Here is a 26736-nt window from a genome sequence, read left to right as displayed (position 1 = left end):
AGAGTCGCGCAACCCACTCTGACGACGGTAGAATGCCCTCCGGCGGCCTTTAGCAAGGGAACAGCGTACCGGCAAGCCCGAGGAATGGACGCCTTAGATGGCCAAACGATGCAGACATATATTCACTTTCTCAGCAATAAAACGACATCGCAAATCCATCGGAAGGGCACCTTCATCAAGTCATCTGAACTTGTTCCAATATACTCTCATATTAATTGTTTCAATCTGGCCCGTTGAGATCCTGTTCTACTCTTCAACACGTACAAATACAGTACCAATTCCGTCACTTCTGGTCCACCATCTGACCAACCAGGTTCTTCAAGCCCTCATTTTGTTCGGTCAACTCCCTGATTTGAGCCATGAAATCTTCTTCCCGTGACATAACACCCTTTCCTTTGGCGTCTCTTGCCTGTCCTACCGCCTCCATGGCTTTGCTGCTCTCCGCAGCCGCAAACTTCACACCCAAATTCTCGCCCTCGATGCTTTGGTTGACAACTTCGCCGTTCTTTCCCATTGCACTTGACAGAGTCTTCTGTTTCAGACCATGGAGATTCATTCGACCCTTCTGCTGGGGTCTTCCTTCCCCCCTTGTTGGAGGGCTTTTGGCTACGTCACTGAAGTCGAGTTCGACGCCAATAGTGTTAGCTGTAGTGAAGTCGATGTGATCTTCCTGGCCCTAAGGAAGAAGTATCAGTTTCAAGAACGCCTGATGTTGGGGCTATGAGTTCCATACCTCGAGAGAGTCCTCAGTTTTAGTTTCGCTGGGCAGCATCACTCCAGAGTAGCTTGACGTGGGAGGGCTGGAGCTGAAAATAGAATGAGAGCGCGCAGGTGAAGAAAGAACCGAAGAGCTCGAGCTCAAAGATTCACGGGAACCCGAGCTGCGCTTTGAGGAAACTCCTGATCCCAACATACCGGCGGTGGCGGCAGTAGGTCTCGGACGGAACTCGATCGGCGCACAACTTCCACTAGCCTCGGTGCCATCGTCTTCCAATACCTCCAGATCATCGACGGTATCTAAACCGTCATCAAACGCCTGGAACCGATGCGCCTGTTCTTGTAAGTCCTCCAAACGCTCTGCAATCATGTCTTTGGTCATTGTATGATTCAGCAGGCGGCGCTTAGACCGGATGTCAGTGTTCATCTTGTTCGTTTGTAGGTGTAATTGCTCACTATTTCATCAAAGGTGCCCACACTCTTATCTACAACTGCGCGTCAGTATGGTTTATGTCCAAAAGGGCGTCGAAGAGTAACTCACGGCCTGCACCTGGATATTCATGGACATAAGGCTGGCACTCGGCCCAGCTCAAGAAGATGCCACATCTATGCCCGCACCAAACGACGTAGTACCTATTCTTGCGAGGCAATCGACGAGGAATGCCTTTCGTCCATGCCTCGAAAAGAATGTCAACCTGCCTGTCAAACACGCCGTGTGTGGAATGCAAGAGACTGCGGCCGTTGGTTTCTGGCTGAACCGAAAGCTGTTGGTAAAGCCTTTGCTGCTTTGCCTGTCGAACGTCATATTGGCGAGGCGCGTCCTTGCGCTTACCGTTCGATCCTGGACGCGACATATTAGCGAAGCAACAAAGTCTGCAATGCGCACAGCATAACATTACTCACCAGAGGAGCTTGAGTAATGCATATTCATAAGTAAAGCAGTCGTTGCGTGTGTAAATTGGAAAAAGGAAACTGCCTCGGGGCAGGATGTCAAGCAATTTATAGACATTGTTGTATCGTCTCGCAGGTGCGAAGTTTGACGGTGCCATACTTGATGGATGTCGGAATCGCGTCTCTGAACATAGCTTCGCACTACGTAAGTGTCAGTCATTAATTGAAAGCCAAATGTATCTCACTAGGTCTAGATAGCACCCTTGTTAGGAAAGGTAGGAGACCAGTTAAATTGCCTGTACAGCCTGGATATCTTGCCTAGAGCCTCCAGCCATCTGCCAGAGCCATCCTATTGGCCGGATTTCCAACGCTCGGCCTCAATCAAGTGCAACGGCTTTACTTACAGCGCGCGACGCGTCAATCGGGCGCGACTTCGCAGCGCGCCCGACGACGGCTTTAATCAGGTACGCGTTTCAAGTACTTGAATCGTATGAAGCGGTGAACTCAGCTACAGTTTACCTTACGTTTTGTCAACTAAAATAGTCGACTGCCCTGGACCAGCGCGCCGGCGGGCACTCGGCCCCGGACCGCCAGGGACCCCACAGTCCGGCGACAAAATGACTAGGTTGTGTATTGACTTCTCTGTACGTGTCCCCTGAGACCGGAGAGATCTCAGCGCAGGGCTTGCCGATCTCTTGCGGAGCGGATTATCTACTAGGTACTACTGCGTACTATTGCGGCGCGCCTCCTGACGTCTGCCGGGTCACTTACACCCTTGCAATTTGACATCCTCTTACTACTGTGCCACCACTATGCTAATTCTTTTTAGCATGCGCCAAAGGCATGCCGGCACCTCCTGAGCCTTCGGCTTTGTACTATGAACACTGAGGGCATTCTCCCACTGGCTTTACAATACGATCTTTAGAAGTTTGTTACACACTCTACCTGAATCGTCTCCTCATTTCTAAGACTAAAGAACATTTCCCACTGAGGTAAAGCAGGCACTAAATTGAGACAGTCTCTTAACGAGGTACCGCGCTAACAAACATTCGAGGATTGTATTGTTCCTGGTGGAAACCAAAACTCCCACGTCTCGGTCACTAAGGAGATGGCACTGTCAGTCTTAGTGCCCCACATGCTAGTGGTAAGATCAGTCTCAACAGAGATGAACCGGAACGTTTTTTTGGTTCAGGGGTAACGTAAACTGGATTGAAGCTTCCGAATTTAGGAGATGATGGGGAATCGCATGCAGTGTCGAAGATCGCGAAATGCCAGCATATCGATGTGTGCCTCGCTCCCGGTTGTGATTTATCAGCCAGCGCGAAAGACCGAAATCCAAATAAAGCTCTATTATTATGCGAGCGGGTGGTCAAGACTGATTTGCGCGAGCGAAGCGACAGCTTGCAAACACCATACCAGTTCAACTGCCAGTGCCCGGGTGAGAGCATTCAAAGGAATGTTTGCTGTATTAACTCAATTCGTCGGGTGAATCAATGAAACGAAAGAGAGCAGACTTCTACGACGTCAGCCTATCCCACGGTCTCTGAGGCACTTCAAGCGAATACTACCTGTTCCGATGTGCCCTGTATGTCTTTCCCTGTCGCCCACATATCGTCGAATGACTTGGCCCCACCCAAGGAGGTCCGTCGTTCTCTACGTAAGTGCGTTGTGTGGACACCGGTGCCGTCTCACCTTTGCAGGCCCACGTGTGGAGAAGAACTTGCCCAGCGCAACTTTCACCGGACAAGCATCTTATACAACCTTTGAGAGATTGGAGCGTTCACGAAGAGCGCGCATCAGTGCCAGCGAATTGACGACAGTTGAGTAAAATAAGGCCTTCGGGTGATGACTTGTTGAATGCGAAATCTACATCTGAAAAAGGAAGATTCAATGCGGTGTTACAGAACAAAATATCCATGAATGCTCGAGTCCATGCTTCACGTCACAAAGGATTTGGGACGCAATCATCTCAATCAGCGACAGACTCCCCACCATCGGAATCCACCGTACTTTCTCTTGGTTCTTTTCCTTCGTACTCTAGTCCATCTTTCTCACTTCGCTGGTCGTTCTCTGATGCTCCGACGGTTTTGAAATACCGCGGCATCTTGTTGGACTGGGTTGGTGGTGTTCTCGGTCGCTTCTTGTTTGGTAGTCCGCTACGATTCCTCCCCCCCGGCTTCTCTATACGTTTGAAACCTGCAGGCTGGTCGCCTGGTCCACAAGAAGCCTTCATTCCTGGTAGAAATGGTTTCTTGGGAGTAAAGGTATTTGAATTGATATCATCTGCGATTGTCTTGTCGAAATTGGCCCCAAAACGTGCACCAGAAACATTAGTGTCCATCTCCATGTCGTCTTGCACGACAATAGGCTGGCTGGGAGCGGCGGTGGGGGTGGTGTCCCTGTCATCTGGAGTGGTATGAGAAATATTTGCCAAAATACTGAGCCCTTCACTTTGCGGGGTGGCTGGAGGTGAAGACTGCGGAATCGTCTGTTTGTTGGGTGCCTTTCGGGTGTTTCCATTGCCGGCAGTTTGCGTCGTAGAAGTCTGTTTTTCTCGATTGTCGTTGGTATTGCCCGCGGGAACCTCGAGCGCCGTCGCGACATTCTCCTGTGTGCCATAGACGTTCAATCCCCAACCTGGACAAGTACGCCTGTATTCTTGGCAAAGATCATACATCCTCGCCACCTCATAATCTTTGCAATAGGGACTCCAAGCCTCATGCGCCAAGTCGAACCCATCGCAGTTCTCATTGTTCTTCTTTTTTACTTCCAAAGTCCTGAAACAATTGGCGCAGCATAGCTGGGAACTATTGCATTCCCACGAGAAGTGGCGCTCGTTGCATTTGCCGCACGTGACGGGATTTTCGCATGAGTGCATCAGATGGTTCGGCCGCTGGCATTTACAACAAAAAATGGGCACGCCTCGGATGTCGAACGGTCTGGGACAGGAATACGTCAGTAAAACAGGCTACCCTAGCACAGTCATATGAAGCAATGCATGTTACATGGAGACTTACAGTAAGAAGCCCATCTTACTATGTAGGAAGACAATTCTCCTACAAACCTCCAGGGCTTCAGTCTTATCCGAGAATGACAAGACTAACAACCCAAAGCTGAAGCGCACATCGCGAAGGTGGTGAAACCCGTTGACCTCAGCAAAGGTTATAATGTCGTCTGGCTTCATCTCACGCTTCGAAAACCGATGCCGCGTTGCCACAACGTGGTAGAGATCAGGAAGAAGAATGGCCTCAGAAACATCCAGAAGTCCTTTGAGATCACCGATATCTTGAATCGCTTGTTGTTTGTTGACGTAAGTCGTGAGAAGAAACCTGATGACCTTGCTCTTAGTCTTGCGTCCGGTTGGCATCTGAACGCCCTTCACGTGCTGCCACGACTTGTGCACTTGAAGTTTCCGGATGACACCGTCTTCGTCCATGGCCTTCAGCTTCGCCATATCTTCGTTAGTGCCGACCTTGCATTTTATCATTGGCGCCTCCGGCCGCGCGTGATGTTCCATCAATCGCCTATCCGTCGCCGCAACATGCGAAGCTCTCGATACGGGGGGCTGGGGGCGGCGGTCGTCGTGCACCATGCTCCAAAACTTCTGCACCGCGGATGCAGAAAGGCTATTGACATACGTCGCATGCAATTGCATCAACTTGGTCTCCTCGTCCAAGTTGGCCGTGTTCGGCTGATGAATATGATTCGACGTGCTCATGGTGGGCGGTGAAAATGAGATTTAAATAGGTGTTGGGGGTTTTGGCACAGGATTGAAGTTTGAGAGGTGTCCTAGCAGTGCTATGATGATGGCAAGGGCCGCAAGGATTGGAAAAAGATTGTTGCAACACGTCCCATATATTTCAGCAAGTCAAATCGGATACGGAATTCTCAATCCATGACGCACACTGTAAATCTTCTTAACGCCTGAGACATGGACCTTTTAGCTCCCCTCATAGCTACCCAAATGTCTCCTACATAGGTAGTGGTAGTGTAAGTACTGTTGCCAAGTGACGGAAACGCTGGGCTCTGTTTTGCTGAAAGGGGCTCTTGGGTGCTCTAGAGGGCTTTTTGAAGCCGCATCCGGAAGACCTCGATAACCTCGCCGCTTTCAGCTTCCACTCTGCTGGTGGCTTTGTATCACATGGGTGGTGATGTGGAGGCTTATTAGAAGTAGCCGTCGCTTGGTCGGCATCGATTCCAAGGGTGGTACCTAAAGCAGCAGCATATCCCCCTGTGTTTCATTTCAAAGCAATAATTTCCTCTTCCGGCGATGCTTATCCGATCTTCTCAACGCCCGAGATGTTTTCCTTTTAGTTGGCGCTTGAATCAGCTAGGTGTCCAAAGCTTGAATTTGGACCCTTTCCCTTTGAATGGTTGCTTTCGTCTGCGAAAATCTGGAGAGCAAAGGCACTTATGGAGACGCCGAGAGGAGCATGTCTCAGGCGCCAAAGGGATCAGCTGAGCTTTGCCGCAAATGGAATTTGTTGGAAAACGAAGCTCAGAAATCTCCTCAAGACCTGAGACATGGTTCTTTTCCAAGTCACTACAGCTACCTCAATGTCTCCTAAGTAAGGAGTGATAGTGAAGGTATCTAATTCAGTGGCGGGACGGCTAGCCATGGGTCGCTGGGGAGGGCTCTAGGGGGATCTGCAAATCGCATCCGGAGGGATTATGGCCCTCATTACTTGCCTACTGGCCCTCCGCTGGTGGCTTTATAATATGGGTATCGAGGGCAGGCATCTACGGGCTGTCTCTGGCGGTTTGAGAAATGACCACGTCTCAGGCCTGAAGGAGATGAATTCCAGAGCCGTGAAATCCCAATGCTTCAAGCATATTTCTTCCCTCCTAAGTTTTCTTCTTCGCAGTTTGCCGCCTGGAGGCGCACCTTGTTGACTGCCGTATGTTCTTTCGTCACCCATCAACTGACTGTCATTTGTCTTCTGGCCCCCTGTTAACCGGCCTAAAGGGTATACTCATTCTCCTGTTGCCGCCCGTTTCAACATTCCTATGACTCCTCTCTACACCTGTTGTCGAACGTCTTCGTGGATGTGGGCGCCCTCACTGCACCAGCTGGGCTGCGAAGCCCTCCGCCTAATACGCAATACAGGCGTCATCCAGAATCATGGCAACCGATCCGGACTCGAGAACCGCTGCAACCAACCTGGCAGTGAAACAAAGCCCTTCCACGGCCCTCGACCCTGGCCCGGAAACTCGATGCGATTTGAGGATAGCGCAAGCCAATTTGAAGATGGCAGAAGTGCGTATGAAGGCTCTTGACACCCACACGCTTACAATGACCGAGCAATGGGACATTATCGCTATTCAAGATCCTCCACCCCAGTTGGCTTTTGCCCATAGTTCGTTCAAGAATCACCACATTTGTTGTCGCGGTACCTCCCCTGGCGAATTGGACGCGTTCAACAACCCCTGGGCTATTGCGGCTCATGAGAAAAGCGCACGCCTCAAACGCGACAAGGGCATTTCGAAGAAGCTGAAACTTGTGCCTCTCTACAAGGTCGCATTCTTAGTTTCCAAGTCGATTCCTCTCGCTGATTGGGCTGTCGACTGGTACCCTGGTGAGGAGAACGAGCGTCTTTTAGCAACGTTGTATCTTGAAACGCAATTGCCAACTCGTATGGCCCTCCACAACGTCTACAATGCTTACTATGAGGGTCGGACGAAACTGAACGTGGAGGCTTTCATTTCCACCATAACACAAACTGGATTCTGCCTCATCGTCGGAGATCTCAACTTCCCGCATCCGTGGTATGGAGGACCTCATGTTATACCCAAATTGGATGCTGTGAAATTTGTCAACGAGCTTCAAGCAGCCCACATGGAATGCCTCCTGGATCCGACAAAAATCCCCTTCACCTATACGCCCGGCCAGGTCATAGACGAACGCGCCTCGACCCTTGACGTTGGTTTTGCATCGCCGGCTTTCTCCCCACACGTTCAGGATTACAAGTGCCTCGACGTGACCGGCTTCAAATCGGACCATCGAATCCTGGAGACTACCATCGACACAACCCCCAACTTACGGGAAGATGTCTGCTACCAGTGGAACAATGTTCCGCGCAAGGTCTTGCGCCAAGAAGTTGGCCCGGCTTTGAAGGCGCTTGCATCACTTCCGCTAGAGACCAGGCTTGACATCGACAACTACGTCAAGCGGGTGGTAGAGATCATTATTTGCGCCCGGGAGAAGTTGGCTTTCAAGAGGAAACCGCCCCAGATCACCACTAAGTCCAAGCGCAAGCCCGCCCAGTCAAACCCCCGACCCCAGGAAACACAGTCAAGCAGCTCAGCGGATACCCAGGATACACAGCCAAGCAGCTCAACTGACACCCAGGAAACACAGCCAGGCAGTTCAACTGACACCCAGGAAACACAGCCAAGCAGCTCAACTGTTACTCAGGATACACAGCCAAGCAGCTCAACTGTTACTCAGGAAACACAGCCAAGCAGCTCAACGGATAATGACCCCAAAGCAGGCCGGACCTACGAGAATTACCTCAAGGACAAGGACAAGGAAGCCTACCGTCGATACATGGACATTCAGTGCCAGAACATTCACAAGGTGTCCAAGGTCAGTGCCCAAAGGTCCATGCCTCGGTCGTTTGGTCACATTCCGGTCTTGGAAGAGCGCCTTCCGGACAATTCGATCCGCAAATACATAGACTTTGATGACAAGGCCGAGTTCATGGTTAGGACGCTTTTCCCAATATGTACTTGCGGCACAGTGCCCCCGTCGGTGTTTGACATCCCATATCTCCCGGGCAACCTCGATGAAACCGAAAGAGCCAGGCGGCAGATCAAGCCTGATGAGATCGCTTGCATTGTCCAGAACATGCCTGCGCACAAGGCGGAAGGAAAGGACGGAGTTTCCATCGATGTTCTCAAGATGCTTTTGCCGCTCGAGAAGAATCCTGAGCGAGTGTTTGCTGGCGATGCCGAAAATAATTCCGAAGACATCCTCGATTCGGAAGACATCCTCACTAGCGTCCTTCAGCGGCCCATGCAAGCGTGCCTCAACCTTTCCTACCACCCAGAAGCATTCAAGGAGGCGGTGACGGTGATGATCCGCAAGAAATCGAAACTGTCATCTTCTGCCGAAGGATACCGTCCGATAGCTTTACTTTCTGCTATCGCCAAAATCCTTGAGAGGCTATTTGCTGACAGACTGACCGACTTTCTGATCGAGTCCAATAGGCTTCTTCTTGAGCAGTTTGGTGGCCGAGGGAAGAGCGCCACCCAGGCGCTCGAGTTTCTTGTCGAAGCCGTGTATAGGAACTGGTTCGCCAAAAAAGAAAAGATCTTCGTCACCATCTGCGCCCTCGACATCACGGGAGCCTATGACCGCGTCCGGCGACAACACTTGCTGAATATCCTGGTTAGATACGGAGTTCCCGGCTGGATGGTCAAGTTTGTGGCATCCTTTCTTTCCAGTCGCAGCACCACGGTCAGGGTCCAGGGGCGCCATTCCAAGAAATTCTCGATCAACATTGGCATTCCTCAAGGAAGCCCGCTGTCGCCAATTCTTTTCATTTTCTTCACTCTGCCGCTCCTCGAGAAGCTCAAGGCAATGCCCAGCATGGAAACTAACAGGAACGCGAGGCTCCTCCAGTTAAAGGAACTTCTCATTACAACATTCGTGGACGACATCACTCTGTTGGTTGCATCTCCCTCGATAAAGCAGAACAACGAGGCTCTGGCAATATTGTACCAGCTCCTGACCGAATTTGCGGCTCTGAATGGCACCGAGTTCGGCCCCCACAAGACCAAAGTCATGCATATGTTGCAGAGGGGTCCCGCAATCACAGACATGCCCAAGGTTGACGGGTTTCCACTCAAGGCAGTAGAAAGTATGGAAATTCTTGGGGTCACGCTGGACTATCATCTCAATTGGGTGGAGCATGTCAACAATGTAAGTCTTTTTTTCACTACACCATTGTGTTCAGCCGCTGACGATGGATGTTCACACAGGTTTTGTCGAAGGTCCGGAGGAAGATGTTTCTTCTCCGCCGAATCAGCGCAACTACTTGGGGCGCATCGATCTCGGAACTCCGCACGAGGTACATCACCGCTGTTCGTCCTATCGTTGCTTACGCATGTCCCGTTTGGTTTGTGTTGAAGACCCCGGGGGGGCCTCCCTGCAACTGGACTCTAGCCAAGTCTGTCGTGGACCTTTTGGAAACACAGCAAAACAATTGCTTGAGACAGATTTCTGGCGCTTTCCCTCGCGCCTCTGGTCACGCTCTATGCAAGGAATTGTACATTGAGCGGATGTCTGTGTTCCTCCACAGGTGCGCCCGCGCGTACCGAGCCTCGAACAGGGGCACTCCGGAAGGCATGGCGCTCTGCAATCTCTGGGAGCAAACTCACGACCGCATTCGTGTCACCAGCGAGGTTCTGCAAAGGCACCCGTACTGCGTCGCCTACCACGAAGCCAACACGCTTCTCAGGGTGAACGCAGAGTTACAGCTCGCCGTCGAGATACAGACTTGGACCGTGCCGCCGGATTCCGTCAGAGGCACGGCCAAGCGGGCCGCGAGGTTGAAGCAAATCATCAAGTCTTTGGCCAAGGACCTGGCAGAAGAGAGAATGAAGGAGTCGTGGATCGAGGTGTCCAACAAACGTCGTTGCTTACTCGGCAAGCTTGCCTACGACGCTCCAACCTGGAAAGGCACGTATGGGAAACACAATCTCGAGGCCTACAAACCTCTTCGCAAGGCACAGGGTACCATTTTACTGGGCATCAAAACCGGCATCAACGGCTTGAACAAACCACTGTTCGACATGCACGTAAGTCTTTCTGCGTTCCTTTGTCTGCCACTCTTTCACCCAACGCTCTGGAATCCAAACATCGTCGTTCTTGTCTTCTTTCCATCTCTGGGATGCCTGAATCCATGCCTGCTGTGTGAGGACACCTAGCAGGTCAGCATTCTCTCCAATGCACAGTTGCTTGTGACGGGCTCGACTGTCCAAGTTGGCTCAGCTGCCCGTCCTTGTCACGCAATGGCTTCATCGGACGCTCGAATGATCTCTCTGCCTGCCCCATCCCCTCTCGCCCTTTCCAGGGGTCGTCTTCACTCGCCAAATCCTACCTTCCCTGGGTGTCTCTCTGTTGTGCCGCGTACCCAACTCCCAACACTCTAGGGAGAGGACCTTTTCCACCTGTCTTCTTTTTCATCTCCAACCTGCCCCATTGCACACACTCGGTCACCAGGTCTCATCTTCGATGCTGACTGCTGCCATCGCCTAGCGGAAAGAAACTTTCATGTGTCCTTGTGGGGAGCACGCCCACACTGTAGAGCACCTGTTCATCCACTGCAAACTATTGGACAGACCCCGCGAACATCTTCGCAGGGCCGTGGGTGGCCGTCTGCACTTTCAAGCGCTGCTTGAATGTTACCCGGAACTCGCTGCCAACTTTGCCATCCGTTACTTTGGCCTAGAGCAATTCAAATGGACCGCGAAGCACATGCCCAACCCACAATTTCCCGACCTGCGCGCAGACAACCGCCTGGCCTTGCGGGACGGCCGCAGACCATCGCCCGGGGCTACTACGTAACTGGACCTCGCGGTTACATCTAGATTAGCTTCAATCCAAACTCTGTTTACCTGTAGGGCCGCTGGCCTTGTATTGTGAAATTTGACTGGTATTGACTGCGAAAGCTAGACTGGTCCCCTCGCCCTCTGCTAACGACCTTCGGGTCACGTGACTGTAGGTACTCTTCCCCTTTCTTTTTCTCGACCTCGCCCTCGTCACATTGCTTTACTGACTGTGCCATGCAAATGGCAAGGTAGTTCAGACTTAGACATCTTGTGAGTTCATGTCCCATTCTCCGGAGAACGCAGGGTCCGATTGCCCGGGCATCTAACCCCCAGACCTTCCTGAAGCTTCGCCTCCACGCTCCTCCGTCAGTCAGCTCGTTTGCCCATCCCCCTCGTTAACGAGCCCTGCTGACTTTCGTTCATATCCTTCAGGACTTCGACCATTACAACGAGCCGTGAGTGCTACCCTTTGGCTGCGTTTCTTTGCATCTCCGCTGACCAATGCAGAAGTCAACCGTCTTCCTCCAGCCGCCTCCATCTCCGTCAGTCTCCTCCATTTCTCGTCAGTCTCCTCCATCTTTCGTCGATCAACAATCATCTTCCCCCGTCATCCTCGCAACGCGGGCTCCATTTCCTTTTGTTGCCCTCTGCTTTCGGGACTGACTGGTGTTTCCACCAGAAGGCTCCTTCGAGCCGCACCCGCCCTTCGTCAGTTAGCCCGACCCAGCCCGGGAATTCCCCCGATCCATTCCCCCGATCCATCATCTGTGCTTTTCGTCCCTCATATGTTCCGTTGTCCCCTCTTGCAGTCGCTGACTGGGTTTTCAAACAGACGCCATATTCGATCCGCGCCCGTCTTCCGTCAGTCAGTCCTTCCTCCGGTCTCATCCTCCCCACCATCCGTACCTCATCCATGCATCATCTCTTCCATGCACCATCGCTTCCGTTCTTCGTCTTTCCTTTTGTCATCTCTTGCCAAGGCTGACTCGCTTCCGCCCAGAAGTCTCCTCCGCCGTTCGGACGTCTGCGCCGTGAGTAAGGACCCCCATCTTTTCAACACGTCCATCTGTTCTGACTGGCCGACAGGCTCCGCCAGGCGCGGGGGCCCCGAGGCCTCCGTGCCGTCGCGCCGTTGTCAGTGAAGATGCTTGCCGTGTTGGCATGATGGCTCCGGACTAACTCATCCAAGCAGACAACGTCTTCCGCCCTACCGCGCAGTCTCGACGTGGGTCAGCCTCCCTCTTCGATTTGTCGATGGGCTTTTGTATGTTGACTGACTCACCCAGGAAGAGCCCTGCCGCCGTCAGCCATACTCTCGACATGTATGTGAGCAACGACCCAAGACGAGACCGTTGCGCTCAGCTAACTGATGTTGGAGCAGATTCGCCCTTCCCGACTTACCGACGTTCGTAAGCTGATGTCGCCTTGGAGCTGGGACACTTCAACTAATGCTCTCAGAAGCGCTTAGGCCGCCTTGGCTATCTCGAGGAAGCTTGTGAGATATTCACAGGCGTTGGGATCATTATCGGTAGCCTCGACCATGTCCATATCGATCTCGAGGCCGTACAACCGCCGTAGATCGTCTTCGTCGGTCACAGCTTTGAGCAGGTATAGCCGGGTGAATTTGAGAAGGGGTATTATAAAGTAATCTTGCTTCTATTATATCATATACTAAAGTCTTACTCTAGTTATCTTGTCGGCATAGGCAAGCAGGCCATAGCTGGAGCCCTTGATATCCTTGACTTTGGTCTCGCGGATCAGGTCGTCCAGCTCAGCTTTGCTCGGCTTGCGCGCGTATTCAAAGAGGGGGAAGGACATCGTGTAAGTAAGTTTTTAATCTTACGTATCTGGAATCTTGCTAACTTGTCTGCCTCCAGGGTCGCCGCGCGTATGGGAGGAGGATGTGAGGAACAGGCTCGAGGCCTCGTTCGAAGCAGGTAGCCCTCTGGCCCCCGCTTGGTTGATTCCTGTCTAATCAGATTTTGCAGCGGTCGAGTTCTTATGCCATGGCCACGAGAACCCTTTTGGCCACGGTAGGTGCGCCACTCATACTCCCATGAGTTTGAGTTTCCGGAATCAGGCTGACTCGCAACATTAGCGAAGAGTCACACCATTGAGTTTGCGCCCTCGAGTGTAGGTTCAAGCCATCGCCAGGCTCCAGCCGGTATGTCAACCCTCGTCTCATTCGCACCCCTCTGCGCTCCATTTCTTTCACTTGATTTCTTAGTCCTAACTTGGCAAGCTTAAGCTGCGAATGCTGTCAGCGTTCCGGTACGTCTCTGCCTGCTTCTCTTCCTCTGTTTCGTTGTTTTTCCCCTTTCTTTTCATTCCCCAGTCTTCGTGACTAACCTACCGTCCAGCGTTGCGGACGACGCCTTCGCGAGTATGTCTAGCCTTACCGTTGCCTGTCTGACTTCGTTCTTCTGTACTCTGGTTCTCCCGCTTTCTTTTTCTTCCCCAGTTGTCATGGCTGATCCACCATCCACAGCGTCGCGAACGACGCTCTCGCGAGTACGTAAAACATACCCCTGCTTATCCGGTCTTTTTCCTCTGCACATCAGCCTCTCCGCCTTATTTCGTTTGCTTAAGTGACTAATGTAGTCAGACGACAGCGTCGCGAACGACGCTCTCGCCAGTACGTTTTGCCGCCCCGCCGCCTGCCCGCCTGCCCTCTTCTGTACAGTAGGCCGATCTCCAACCCCCTCTAAACCATTCTAACGATAACGTCGCAGGCCGGGGATAAGTTAAGCCGAGAGTCAACGACCAGTTATACCGAGATTTGTTTGTTTGCTTTATCGAGATCGGGCACAGGTCAAAGTGCTGCTATTGGGTTTAAAGTACAGGGAAAAAAATGTATAGAGTGAACTGCGATACCTACTTATACGGGTTGACCAGACTGCCAACATAAAAATGGGGTTTTTGGCCCCCCAAAACTTTGTTCCTGTCTCCTCGGTGATGTACGTTGTGTAGGTTCTGACCAAACTTCTTTTGGGGGTCTCGTCATCCACCTTGCAAGCCCCAGAGATGAGTCAGACGCGCCGCCCCGGCGTTATTTAAAACATGGCCTGCCACCCCTGTCTCCAATTCCTTTTGGTCCTTCGTCAATGCTCGACCTTTCCTAGGTCAATAGTGCAACCTTGAATTGCACTGGCAGCGACATCTTCCCGACTACCCATCACTTCAAATCAACGTCATGCCCCATTTCTTCGATCTGCCCCGCGAGGTGCGGGATCTGATCTACGGCCAATACGTCATTTGCGACGGCGGTTATGTATTGGACTTCGAAAGTAACACCCTCAAATGTGCCAATGGCGACAACATCGACCTTGCCTTCATGCTCACCTGCAAAGCCGTGGCAAATGAATTGAGGACCGTGCCATTCTCTACGAATACTCTCAACTTTTCTACGATATGTTCTGACAAGCATCGCGTCACCGCCGGTCGTTTCGGCGATCTAGTCATGCGTATATCGAAGCAGCTAGGGGAGAAGTTGCACAACATATACCCCGATAATCTCAGCGTTCCTGATGATGTCTGGGAGGAACTCACGCGGAATCATCCGAGATTTGCGCCGTACCTCGGCATGATCAAAGGCAGAGCAAACAAATGGTGGACCAACGACCAGGGCAAGTTGAGGCAACATTCGGACTGGCGAAATGTCAGTCCTACTGGCTGCTGCGGGGAAACACCCTCTGTCTTCCGCGATTTCTCCCGTGCAGCCATGCAAACTATTCTGGCACACAAGGATCGATTCAGCCCGGGGCAATTCTCAAACTTTCAGAACGGAGTCTTTGTCCTTGGAGAGGAACGCAGGAATGATGGGCCGTACCCAGCACACCTTGAGAGGCTGGCCGGACTAAATCCCGATCCCTGGGAAATTCCGACCCGACAAAGAGTTGACGACATGATGAATCTTATCCGCAATGTTGAGGCGGAGCGGATGGACGCGGAACGGAAGGCTCGCCGTGAAAGGGTGGATCGCGAATACGGACTCGACACAAGCTTGATCAAGTATCACTACTCCGCAGCGGCTGTAGCTGTTCGGTTTCTCAAGTCTTTATCGATGGATGCCCGATTGAACGTTAGGAGTATCCTACTCAAAGAAGAACGATTGGCAGTCGCATTCTCTGAATGTCATGGGCTTGGGCTCATTCCATTTTGCCAAGAGAACCCGCACCTTCGTGTGGAACGACGGGTCAACATGTGGAGGACCATCCTACCTATCACATACAGGGATTTATATGCTATTGGCGGTGCGTTAAAGCCTTCAACCAAAGGAACTAGCACACAGAAGGAATGGTCATCCCAAGTCGCGATCTGGACACAAGAGGCATTGGAACTTGAACATGCCGGAATGCCACAAGGTTCATTCACCCTCACTATCGATGGAGACTCGTCATGCGCGGAAATCTTCCGGGAAGTGGTTCAGCGAGACGCTGTGTGGCAGCAAGCAATTGATGCCTGCTTTGAGCGGGACATTCTTCCACCGCTGCGATGGGATGTCCGGCGAAGAGACGCAAGAGATCACAAACGTACCCACTTTGGCCAGCGTGAGGATCCAGAACAGCCCGGTTCATCAGATAATTCCTGGTATGTACGCGAAGGTTTTCCGCAGGCAATCCATGCTATTGTAGCTGGGACGTCTGTCGTCAAATGCAATTTCTGGGTGGGCGACGCTTGGGACGTGGAACAACTGGTAGAAGAGAACAAGGGTTGGACTATGCTCCAATGGAAGACAGGTTGGCATAGTCAGTTTACGACTAGACAGTTTGAACCTGACCCGCCATCACCCAGCTGGATACAGCTTTTGTGCGACGACACATTGCAGACGGGTCTGCCCCGGCAAAGATGAGGCAGGCCAGGTTGAGGAGCAACAAAGTTTACATAGGGAGCTTGCAACAAATTGCAGGAGAGGACGTGGCTTGGTGAGGGATATGAGAGAGCAGTTAACTTTCTAATAAAGTCGTCTGACATGAAGTTTTTCCACATCCATCCAGGTCATTGTATTCATGTTTGTTTAGGTAACGTGTTCTGAATTGCGTTGAACTCTTGCGTGGAAGTCGAGCTCTCGCTACTCAATCAATGCCTCTGCCATAGCATCCTCAGAAATTCGCATGCTAGAAATCGTGCATAATGACTAGAATCTATCCCTCTGAAACTTCGAATAAGGGAAATGGACTATTGACCAAATGCTGGTGTACCTGACGGAAAAGTCCTAGATAGGTAGTATGGGTAAAGGAGAGCGGATAGACTGAACCTGAGGTCTTGATATGACCAACCTTACACGGAAAGAGGCACGATACAAAATGCTAGACTCGCTACAGTGGTGGCAGTAGTATAGCGTCGTCAGATACATGTGACATAATCACAAGTTTGTGCTCGCCCTCTTTCAGTTCAACGTCAATAGGCTTTGTTTGGCCAACATCACAGAATCCTTAGTTGAAGTCACAGACGAATTTATACATTTCCAGATGTACCTATAATATACAAAGAAGTTTCCACAATGTTGCATCGGCCGATGCCCAACTTAGCAGTTGGTCTGGATGCCATGGGCGTACATGGCGAAGGAGTCAGCGTTGTTCAGAGCCTGCGAGGTGCTGAGGCCGTCAACGCATCCCTCATAGCCGTAGCACACGTCGTCAGTGCCGGCGACCTCGGACAAGTGGGTGGACTCGTGGACCAGGACGTAGGGCTGGTCGGCCCCGTGGCAGGTGCTGGTAGAGGCGGGGAACTGGAACCAGTAGTCGCAGACGACGATGTATCCGTCGGTGCCGGGCTGGGCGTAGGCAACGACGCCGTCGCTGCAGAAGTTACCGACGTCGGTGCAGTGCAGACCGGCTCCGCTCGACGTGCTGCCGAGGAGGGTGGCGGCCTTGCCGAAGACGCTGGCGACGGTGCTCTTGGTGCTCGAGGAGGAGGAGCCGAAGTACTGCTCGACGCGGGTGCCGGCAGTCGCGGCGGTCTGGGCCGCGGTGGCGTAGCTCTTGGCCTTGGAGAGGGCGGCGGTGACGGCGGTCTTCTTGGAGCCAGTGCAGTCGCTCTGAATGGTCACGCGCTTCTCAGCGAGACTCTGGTGGAAGGCGGCGTGGACGGAGGCGGCCTGGACACCGTCGACCTTGGCCTGCAGAACGCCGGAGTCGAAAACGACCTGGCCGACGATTTTGTTGCTACCCTCCTCGGCGTAGCGAAGGGAGCCGGTGCTGGAGATGTTGTAGTCGCCACCGCTGCTGAGGTCGTGGACCTGGGCGGCGTCCCACTGGACCTGGACGACCTCGCCGGCAGCGATGGTGCGGAAGGCGGTGTCGGGGAGGTCAGCATCGTGGACGTAGACGCGGACGCCGGTGAAGGCAACTTTGTTGACTGTTGACGCTGTTAGATCATGTTCGTTCAATGTTCTCTATCGATGTTGGGTTCACGTACCGCCATCTGCCGAGGCCGTGGAAAACTGGGCCTTCTCAACGGGGGATCCGTCAAGGATCGAACCAGCCTTGAGCACCCTCAGGGGCGTGGTGCCAGTGTTGGTAATGCTGGCCTTCAATTCGCTGTTGCCGACCTGCTCGATCTTGACATCGAGGGGCCCAGCCCGCTTGCCAAGGTTGATGGCGGCGCCGTTGGCGAGGGCCGCAAGGCAGGAGATGACGGTGGCGGCCTTCATTGTGAATAAGGAATGATGAAAAAGAACGAACGGAGTTGGAGAGAAAGAATGGAAACTGTTGATGGGTTCACAACATCAGCTATGCTTGCGGATCAGCGGGACAGCAGAGCTTTATGGCTGCATCTTTCACGGGGAGACTCATGTTACGATGGCAATCTTCGCCTATAATACGAGCAATATCCTGCGTAACGGAGAAGAAAAATCAAGGATCCAGATCGAGGCCAAGCCCATTTCCGCCACGGAGAATTAACGCGTTGGTCGGAATGCGGGTGTGCAGCCAAGACGTTCCGATAGCCTCAAACTGCAGAGAAGACAGGACACCGGCAGCCATGGGCCAAACAGAAGCCGGATCAGCCCCATGGCAGACCCAGTTGCAGAGACCACGGCACTCTAGCTGAGGCTATTCCTCCCTCGCTTGCTTGCAAGATGGAACGGTCGTCGTGAATAGTTGCCCCCTGAGTGTGGTGATCAGCACGAGATATGGGGTCGCAGGTGCCAGGCTCGGAGTTTAGAATAAATAGAGTAGTGGGCCGTTTCGGCGCCTGGTTCGCTGTTTATTTTCACGATCGCTCACCACCAACGAGAACGCCGCGCTTCAGCCTTGGCAGGCTTGGCAGCGCGACGTTTTGATTAAGGACGGGTTCTGGACAGTCCCATTTCAAGCATTAGCTAATCTCGGCAGCGCACTCCGTATACGTAACCTCCTCCGGCCCCCCGCACCACGCTCCGTCCGCTTTAATATTCAGCAAACCTCCGGTGCCTAACCCAGCTTGCCACCTGCCTAAACCAGCATCAGGGCTGGCGTCGATCCATTCAGGAGTTGCGGCCTGTTCAGTGAGCATACACACGTGCGCCAGAAAAAGCCTCGTATTCCCCTTTGATACGAGCATCGCCGTCTGCCGTTATTCTGCCGGCAAACACCAGTACCAAGGCAGACACAGTCCCTATTGTAAACTCGATCACTGAAGAGGAACTCTTGTTGCTTGTTCGTCCAGCAATCAATACAGCAATCCAGTTCGCCGACACTCAAGTCATCATACATGATCCCTCAGCGCCGCAACCACAGACCCCTCACGTTCCCGGTCGCCCTGATCCTCGGCGCCGTCATTCTTCTCACGCTCTATTTCCATTCCCCGATTGAGAGTCTGAAAATGGCCGACTCGTCGTCCTTCCTCAGCAACCTGGAGTTGAGCGTGTCTCAATCTGCCTCATCTCCTCCCAGCGTGAAGGTATCCGTCAAAAACACACATCCTGACACTCCCGTGACGATCATCAAATGGAACTCCCCTCTTGACCCAATCGTCCTCGGCCTGGGCCAGGTATCCGTCACTCCGGCTGGTGCCTCTGAGCCGATGCACATCGCTGCGATCAAGGTCGGGCGTAAGATGCCACCCGGCCCTGAGTCGTTGGTGACCCTGAAGCCGGGCGAAAGCGCCGAGAACGTGGTCGAACTGCGCGAGCCCAGGGTGCCAGAGGATGTGTGGAAGGCGGGTAAGGCAAGGGTGTCTTTGAAGGGGAGATGGATGGCGGTATGGCCTGGGTTGACTACGGAGGAGCTGTTGCAGAAGCCTGAAAAGCTGCAGTCCATTGGAGCTGGGCCGGAATCATTGCAAGGAGATTGGGAGACTGAGACTATTGAAGTTGGAAATTGAAGGGCTGACCTTTTTGGAAATGCCTGACTCGAAGTTGCTGGGGCTGTTGTGATCTTCCGGGGTGGGGGGCAGAGGGATGGTTCCACCAGGGCTTCACAACAACCGTGACTTTGATAGACTGATCAACGAAGTCGAAGTCAGATGTGGGTTTTACGAAGTTCAGAAACGTTTCTATTTATCGAAGGCCCTTTCCCGGTACATGCAGACTCGGAAGTGTTGAACTCCCTCGTACAAAAATGCAACTACGTGTCAACTCCCGTCTAGTATCTCAGCCCGCTGCAATCTCTTATTTTGACGTGTAACTATGTGAGACTACCTATGTCATTAAGAATCCGGACTCCAAACTCGTCATGATACAAAATCTATTCTTAACCTGGTGAGGTACTATCAATAGGTGTCGAGATCTCATAGCAGGTGTTCATGAGTCTTTGTGCCAGATGTAAGGTAGTATCTCGACCAAGATACCTCATCTGGTTTCTCCCGGATACGTCTGCCGACTGAATGCGACCCTGCTGCATCTACCATGGAACAGCTTTTCGAGAAGATTCGCCGTAGGTAGGTTTACTCACGCCCCCGTCAAGACGCAGCTCTAGTTAGCCAAAGTAACGCGTGCACCTGCGCCGATCACAGAACACACGTTGCCTCTGTAGGTAGAGAGTTGGAATGAGTCCCATTCAAAATGAGGTTTCCTTCTTCACAGGATCGGATGACATCAATGTTTTCACACCAAGTACATGCTTTAATTGATGTGCACAACGCGCGAGCCCCTCATTCGGAGTCACTCCCGATCAGCAGAACCCCGCGTACCGGAGTCCCCCCACCAAAATATTCCCCCAATTAGCTTCATTTCTATGCCAAGAACTATCTTGGCCCTTAGCAAGTTGCTCTCAATTAACCCGACCCCGAAGAAGCATATTTCCGTCCAGGCTTCACTGCGGTCAAGCAAACCTCACGGAACACTATTTCTTTCGGCTGACTAGGTTGATCTCCAATTGTCGTGTTTCAAGAGAATCCGATTGGAGATGCGCTGCAGTCCTTCGGCGAATTCATTATCAATGCTCCTTCTTCTCCTGGTTTCGACATGGCTCCGCCCAATCGCTGGAGCACCGCCGCCACCTGATAGCCTCTGGCAGATCTCCCCGCCTCTGAACTACAGCGACGTTCTCTATACAGGATGGGAACAAATCCCCGTCCAAAAGGAGATTCAGATTTACAATGGAGTTGCTGAAAACCGAACTTACGCTCATCACCCGGAACTCTTCTCTGTTGGCTCAAACGTTTTTCTCATCTACTCTTCAGCTCCGGTTGACGAGGATAGCATGGGGCAAGATGTCTGGATCTCAACATCCAACGACAGCGGTCTCACGTGGACCCCCGGAAGAAGCTTGATGCCGGCCGCCTTGCTTCCCAACCAGACAGAAGCATACAATTGGAAGTACTGGTGCGATCGCGGGATTGCGCAGCGAGCATGGCAGGCTCTTACGTTTGTGCATCTCTCCGATGGTTCGCTTTACGCGATAGGCCAGTCTGGCAGCCGCTGGTGTCCTGGGCGGTGGACGTCGGCTGGCCGCATTGCGGTTGAGATCTCGCTTGATGGAGAGCCTCTTCAGGATCCTTGCTGGATTGAGAAGAACGAGTGGACCGATTCAGAACTGTACGCGGAGACTGTTTACGGCACGGAATACGGCATGAAGTACTGCACCCGCGCTTGTGAGATCAACTCAATACTTCGCAGGCCAGACGAGGCTCCTGCGTGGTCACCATGGCTGTACAACAACGGGCTCTTCGCCGCTGACGGCGTTCATCAGATGGAGGAGCAGACCTTTGCAGTGTGGCATGACGATGCAGACTCATCGACGGGAGGATACTGGCAGCGCCACTGGCGAGACATTACCACGGAAGTAAACAACACCCACTCCGTCTGGGTTGAGTACAACGACGATCTCGAGGGCAACGGCTGGTATCCAAAAGTGAAGAACAAGATGGGAAACAAGATTTACCAGACTAACATTCCGGACGCGAAGACCAAACAATTTCTCGGGCAGATACACAATGGAGACAGATTCCTTCTCTCGAACCCAAGGTACAACGCTGCCGACCCTCAGCGCCAGCCGCTAACGCTTGCGATGTCTCGAGGAAACGATCAAAGGTACCAAGCAATCGGAGTGCTGCGAACCAATGCAACAAGAGAGATTGTTCCGGATACGCGCGACGGGATCAAGAACCGGGCATTCGGGTTCAGCTATCCCACAGCAGTGCAGGTCGGGGATAAGCTGATTGTTGCATACAGCGAGAACAAAGAGAACATTTGGGTCAGCATTGTCGATGTCAGTTTGTTGCCACAAAAAGAGCCTGTCAGATGATGATAGGCATCACGGCTCTCGATAGAGGGTTTCAGAATTTGGGCGAGTAAATGTATTAGGAGTCTTCTTGCCGGACGACATTCTGTTGAACCGCTCAAAGCCTCGGAAATAATATCGTGATCAGTAGTAGTAGTAGCTGTTGCAAATAGCTCGGCCCCACCCAACCGGCATCGGCCCGCGGGTCTGTGTCGGCGGAAACTTACTTCTCATTATGAGTATCTGTCTCTTTTGGTGGGATGCAATTGAAATGGTGTGTTTTGACAGCTGTGGATGGGTTTCAATTGCGGGCTTCTCTGTCAGCTGTGTGATGACGTCGTGTTTTAGTCTGCAGCGCCGAGAGAGTTTAGTTAAGCTTAATGCTGCAAGCGGCCGTGGCGCCACTCCACGGGGACTCGGCCGGCGTTCCGCGGAATACATATCCCGGCCGTCATTGGTAATGGTGCGTCTCCACAACGCCGGACTGATGTCACGATATAACTTTCAGCCGGATACCCCGCCAGTTCATGCCACGACACGACACTTTGCAAGATAGCTTTTGTGACAATCATCCGTTCCTACCGTCATGACTGGCCGACTACTCTTCACTGGTGCCACGGGCTTCGTGTGAGTTAATTTGCCTAATGACTTTGACGCACTCTCTGGGAAGACGGAGGCTGATATAGATAGTCAGTGGTGGCACGGTGCTACATCAGCTTCTCAACTCTACTTACCCCGAAATCAAGAACTTGCCAGTCACCGTTCTGGTTCGAAAGCAGGAACAGGTTGATCTTCTCAAACAGAAGGGAATCGAAGCAGTGCTCTTCAACGGCCTAGACGACTCTGAGCAGCTCAGAAAAGCGGCTAGCGAGCATGACTATGTCATCCACACTCCGAGTGGATTCCATACCGGCTCCGCCGTCGCGTTGATTGAGGGGCTCGGTGATAGAAAGAAACAGACGGGCAAGGAAGTTTACTTCATCCAGGTAAGCCATTAGTGCGACGACTTGCAAGTCCCCTAACAGACAGACTCATTGCGCAGACATCGGGTACCTCCAATTTGGCGCAACGCACTATCACCAAGACCCCTGCTGAGGTACATGAATGGTCGGACAAAGAAGACGTGTTCTCGTTCGAGGAGCAGAAGGAAGCCGAGGAGGCTTACGGTCAGCGAACCACTGACATCGCAGTCGTCAAAACAGGTGAGCGCACAGGCGTCAAGACATACATCATGATGCCTCCAACCATCTACGGCCGCGGCACGGGATACTTCAACCAAGGTTCTATGCAGATCCCCAGTATCATTCGTGGCTCGATCAAAGCCGGTGTTCCGCTTTACGTGGGCGACGGGACCTGCCGTCTCGGACATGTCCACGTCACCGACCTTGCTCTGCTGTATGAGCTTGTCCTCAGCAAGATTTTGGCCGGCGATGACATCCCTTCTGGACGCAAAGGAATCTACTTCTCCAATACTGGTAGCCACAATTGGCTTGATATTGCCAGAGGCGTTGGAAAGGCCGGTGTCAAGCTTGGTGCACTGAAGTCTGCGGAGCCCAAATCTGTGTCGTTGGAGGAAGCCTATACCACCGTTTTGGAAGCGCCCCCGCAGGTTGTCGAGATGAACTATGCAGCCAAGTGAGTCAGCGATGAATCCCATGAAATATGGGCAGAGGATAAATATTGACACGCTCTTGCAGCTCGGCAACCAAACCAGTCCTCGCCACTGAGCTTGGTTGGAAGCCGCAGAAGACGGAGGAAGACTGGCAGGAATCATTCGAAGAAGCCCTCCAGATGGTGCTGGACGAGAAGAAACAGTAATTATTTGAAATTTGTCGTATTGGACTTGGTATAAGAGTTTAAGTCTAGTTCTAATCTTAGATCATACCAATCCATCACATCTGCTTGACCCAATCCGGGATCAATAATGCTCGCACAGCCTTTCGCATAATCATGATCATAGTTCCCAATACTTAGTACACATACAAGTTCGTGACCCCCCCGTTGGAAGCAGCGAGCATCTTGCGGTTCTGCCTTTGCAGTGCGAAGCGCATTACCCAAGCACACACCACAACACCAAGCGAGAACCCGATACTGGCCAACATAGCCTTCAAGTACCTAGGCTCATCGGAGTCGGGCCACAGGTAAGGCGTATAAACACTGGCAAGGTTGCCAAAGGTGTTACACATGGCGATGGCGACTGCCTTCTTTTCATCGGTCTGTCCCAATACCGAAGCCGTCCACCCCAGGATAATGTTGTTCACGCCGTACGTCGCACCAACAAAGATCATGATTCCGACGTAGCGGACAGTGGTGTTAAGGGTTCCCACGCTCATGGCAAACCCAGCGCAAGCGATCAGCTTGCTCACGGTTGTGTGCCACGTACGTTCGTTGAAGCGACCGGAAGAGTGCGAGACGAGAATGCTGAGAATACCGGCAAGGATGTAAGGCGGGCACGTCAGCACCAGCGTGATTGTCGTGTTATAGTTGAGAGTCTTAACGACACTGGGAAGGAAGTTCTTGAAGCCGTTTGCCGAGAGATGCATGTTGTCCATGAGACAGAACACCCAGGTACGCCAATCGGAGCAGGCCTCACGGAGTCCCTTCCAGACACTGGTTCCACCCTCGCGACGGTCGGTCGTATCGTCGAAGATGCGCTTGTGGGCCATTTGACGTTGCTCCTCGGTGAGCCATCGGGTCTTGAGAGGGGCGTCGGGGAGGAGGTAGAAAGCCGCGATGGCAACGACGATGGAGACGGCACCTTGGATGATGAAGAGCCTAGCGACTATTAGCACTGAGAATAAGGTGAAGCAGGTTGCGAAGCTCACCATTGCCACCCAGCAAGATTGTGCTTTCCATCCAGACCAGCAAAGACACCGGCGGCAATCAAGCCTGAAAAGGCGCTGGCCAACATGTTGCCGGTGTAGAAAATTGCCATGCGCGTGGCAATCTCTTTCCGGGTGTAGAACATACTGAGCATGTACAGAGCGCCAGGATAGAACTTCATATTGTCAGTTGCGGCTGTCCTCCTATAGCCAGTATCGGAATGTTTAGACTTACGGGAGCCTCAGTAATGCCAAGCAAGAACCTGCAGGCAAGCATCGTCGAGTAGTCATGCGCCATGTACGTGAGCAGGGAGATGATCGACCACGCCAGCATGAACCCTATACACCTCCGTTAGGACTTCGCGTATCTCATCGGAAGCTTGGCATACATACCAGCCATGTACCAAGACGGTCGCACTCGGTTGAGAATCATGTTGGAGGGAACTTGGCCGCACAGGTATCTACCGAGATTTAGTCTAGTGTCTGCAACGCCGAGGATCTCCAACTTACCCGACGAATAGGATGGACACGCAGGTGTTGTACTGGGTGCCCTTGAGATTCAGGTCATCCGCAAGCGAGTTGAGCTTGCCATTGATCATGGCATTGCGATCGAGGAAGTTCAAGCTGGCGAGTTTCCTGTTAGTACAAATCACGACTCTGAAAGGCCGTGGCGACTTACAAGTACATCACCCAGAGAATGGGCTTCACGGAGAGTTCAGTTAGTCTCAATGCCACGCGCAAAGTGTCTGCCAAGACATACCAAGATGTACCAATCAATCTTTTTGACCAAGGCGATCTCCTTGGGGTCGGTCTTGGTGTGTGCTCCAAACTCGTCGACCTTGGAGTCCTGGTTGGGCTTGTCGACGTCGCCAAGAGAGCCGGCGGTCAGAACGCGCTCCATTTGGCTGACGTCCGCCTTGCCCTCCTCTGATTTCCTTGGCGCAGCCATCTTGATGTGTGTGTGTCTCCGAAACGAGATTCAGGGCGTCCGTGGTCGTCTAACGTGGTCGAACAGCGGCCGAGTCGAGGTCTTGCGCTGGATGAACGAGAACCTGAGAGCTCAGAACGTCGCCAGTAGACTAGTTCGTCTGTGCAGAACCGCCATATATACCGGAGCAAGCTTGAGACGAACACCTCTCCCCATGTCTCCGTAGGCTCCGCGTTAGCTCCGCTGAAGTCGTGATAAGGGGCCACATCTGCGTGGAGCCCCCCATGGGGGAAATGGGGTAGATGGGGCGCCGAGCTTTTCCGCTCGTGCGGGGTTTGGGGAAAGAGCAGCTAGCTGGCCGATTTAGACCCTGCGCTAGTATTAACATGGTAAAGGCCCTCGCAGGCAGTTGACAGGGAAGTGTCGTATCGGAAAAGAGCCATTCAACAAGGAGCCTTGCGACCTGAGTCTGGAAGGGCAGGTGGTTTGCTTTTCCGTTTCATGGGGGGCCGACCTGAACGGGGGCGATGACGAGGCTCACCGCACGGAAAAGCACACGCGCTCCTTCAGAGGCGGTGGGGGATCAGGTCAGACATGTCATTCTTTTCCCAACGCGTTTGATTTATAATTGCGCTGTGATTCCTGTTTCCTGGGCTCGCAGAGCCGATCTTGCCGAGGAAAAGCAATGCATCTGCATGCGGTTCAGTCAGCGTGCACAAATGCGACAGGAGACACACTTGTACAGCTACCACGTGTAATAGTGGAACTAAATGCGGCGACTACTGCGCGTGTCTCAACAGTCGCTCTGCGTAGCGTCGCATGAAGCCGATAGGAAAACACAAGGGTGTGTGGATGGTCCCTTGCGAAGACTCGGGATCCTACTGCCATGGGCCTGACGCGAACCCACAACACGGATAAACACATGAAGGCCTTTTCTTTACTTACGAATGCGAGATCTGGTTCGGAGATTGCGGGTCAGTGGAAAAGTACAACCTTAATCATAAGACGTCAGACGTTCCTTCTGAACCCTTTGTAGATATGTGCAGTTTCAATGCCACTTCATTAGTGCGGCTACGACCGGCAGCTGGAAGAAGCACCGACTGAGACTCTGCGCTGTAACTGTGCATCTTGACCAGTGCATGGCCGATACCCGGATACCTTCCCAAAAGGGGGATGA

At 52.6% G+C, this 26736-nt stretch overlaps 8 protein-coding genes across 8 annotated transcripts; 5 read left to right on the top strand and 3 right to left on the bottom strand.

Moving 5' to 3' along the window:
* Positions 1-6730: 6730 nt before the first annotated feature.
* On the top strand, positions 6731-11179 carry GCG54_00012293 (uncharacterized protein; the record flags this gene model as incomplete). Its single annotated transcript, XM_045412173.1, has 5 exons — positions 6731-8631; positions 8818-9067; positions 9182-9532; positions 9592-10410; positions 10871-11179. The coding sequence occupies 5 exons, from the start codon at positions 6731-6733 to the stop codon at positions 11177-11179; spliced, it is 3630 nt and encodes a 1209-aa protein (XP_045261208.1).
* Positions 11180-12627: 1448 nt separating this feature from the next.
* On the bottom strand, positions 12628-12981 carry GCG54_00012292 (uncharacterized protein; the record flags this gene model as incomplete). The annotated part of the gene is made up of 2 exons (XM_045412172.1): positions 12628-12819; positions 12847-12981. The coding sequence occupies 2 exons, from the start codon at positions 12979-12981 to the stop codon at positions 12628-12630; spliced, it is 327 nt and encodes a 108-aa protein (XP_045261207.1).
* Positions 12982-14356: 1375 nt separating this feature from the next.
* Positions 14357-16015, top strand: GCG54_00012291 (uncharacterized protein; the record flags this gene model as incomplete). Its single annotated transcript, XM_045412171.1, has 1 exon — positions 14357-16015. The coding sequence occupies one exon, from the start codon at positions 14357-14359 to the stop codon at positions 16013-16015; it is 1659 nt and encodes a 552-aa protein (XP_045261206.1).
* A 675-nt stretch (positions 16016-16690) lies between these two features.
* On the bottom strand, positions 16691-17818 carry GCG54_00012290 (Neutral protease 2-like; the record flags this gene model as incomplete). The annotated part of the gene is made up of 2 exons (XM_045412170.1): positions 16691-17532; positions 17584-17818. 2 exons carry the CDS (start codon positions 17816-17818, stop codon positions 16691-16693), a joined length of 1077 nt encoding a protein of 358 aa, XP_045261205.1.
* Positions 17819-18858: 1040 nt separating this feature from the next.
* Positions 18859-19470, top strand: GCG54_00012289 (uncharacterized protein; the record flags this gene model as incomplete). Its single annotated transcript, XM_045412169.1, has 1 exon — positions 18859-19470. One exon carries the CDS (start codon positions 18859-18861, stop codon positions 19468-19470), a length of 612 nt encoding a protein of 203 aa, XP_045261204.1.
* Positions 19471-20525: 1055 nt separating this feature from the next.
* On the top strand, positions 20526-21833 carry GCG54_00012288 (uncharacterized protein; the record flags this gene model as incomplete). Its single annotated transcript, XM_045412168.1, has 1 exon — positions 20526-21833. One exon carries the CDS (start codon positions 20526-20528, stop codon positions 21831-21833), a length of 1308 nt encoding a protein of 435 aa, XP_045261203.1.
* A 562-nt stretch (positions 21834-22395) lies between these two features.
* Positions 22396-23627, top strand: GCG54_00012287 (uncharacterized protein; the record flags this gene model as incomplete). Its single annotated transcript, XM_045412167.1, has 4 exons — positions 22396-22436; positions 22504-22795; positions 22852-23444; positions 23507-23627. 4 exons carry the CDS (start codon positions 22396-22398, stop codon positions 23625-23627), a joined length of 1047 nt encoding a protein of 348 aa, XP_045261202.1.
* A 152-nt stretch (positions 23628-23779) lies between these two features.
* On the bottom strand, positions 23780-25595 carry GCG54_00012286 (putative transporter PB10D8.01; the record flags this gene model as incomplete). Its single annotated transcript, XM_045412166.1, has 7 exons — positions 23780-24584; positions 24635-24807; positions 24867-24970; positions 25025-25092; positions 25142-25267; positions 25311-25333; positions 25392-25595. Coding segments are annotated over 7 exons (1503 nt in total), but the record flags the coding sequence as incomplete, so codon positions are not given.
* Positions 25596-26736: the final 1141 nt, after the last annotated feature.

The sequence above is a fragment of the Colletotrichum gloeosporioides genome, assembly GCF_011800055.1.
Source record: "Colletotrichum gloeosporioides strain Lc1 chromosome Unknown consensus_65, whole genome shotgun sequence".
Lineage (NCBI taxonomy): Eukaryota > Fungi > Ascomycota > Sordariomycetes > Glomerellales > Glomerellaceae > Colletotrichum > Colletotrichum gloeosporioides.
This window is presented reverse-complemented; position numbering and strand designations above follow the sequence as displayed.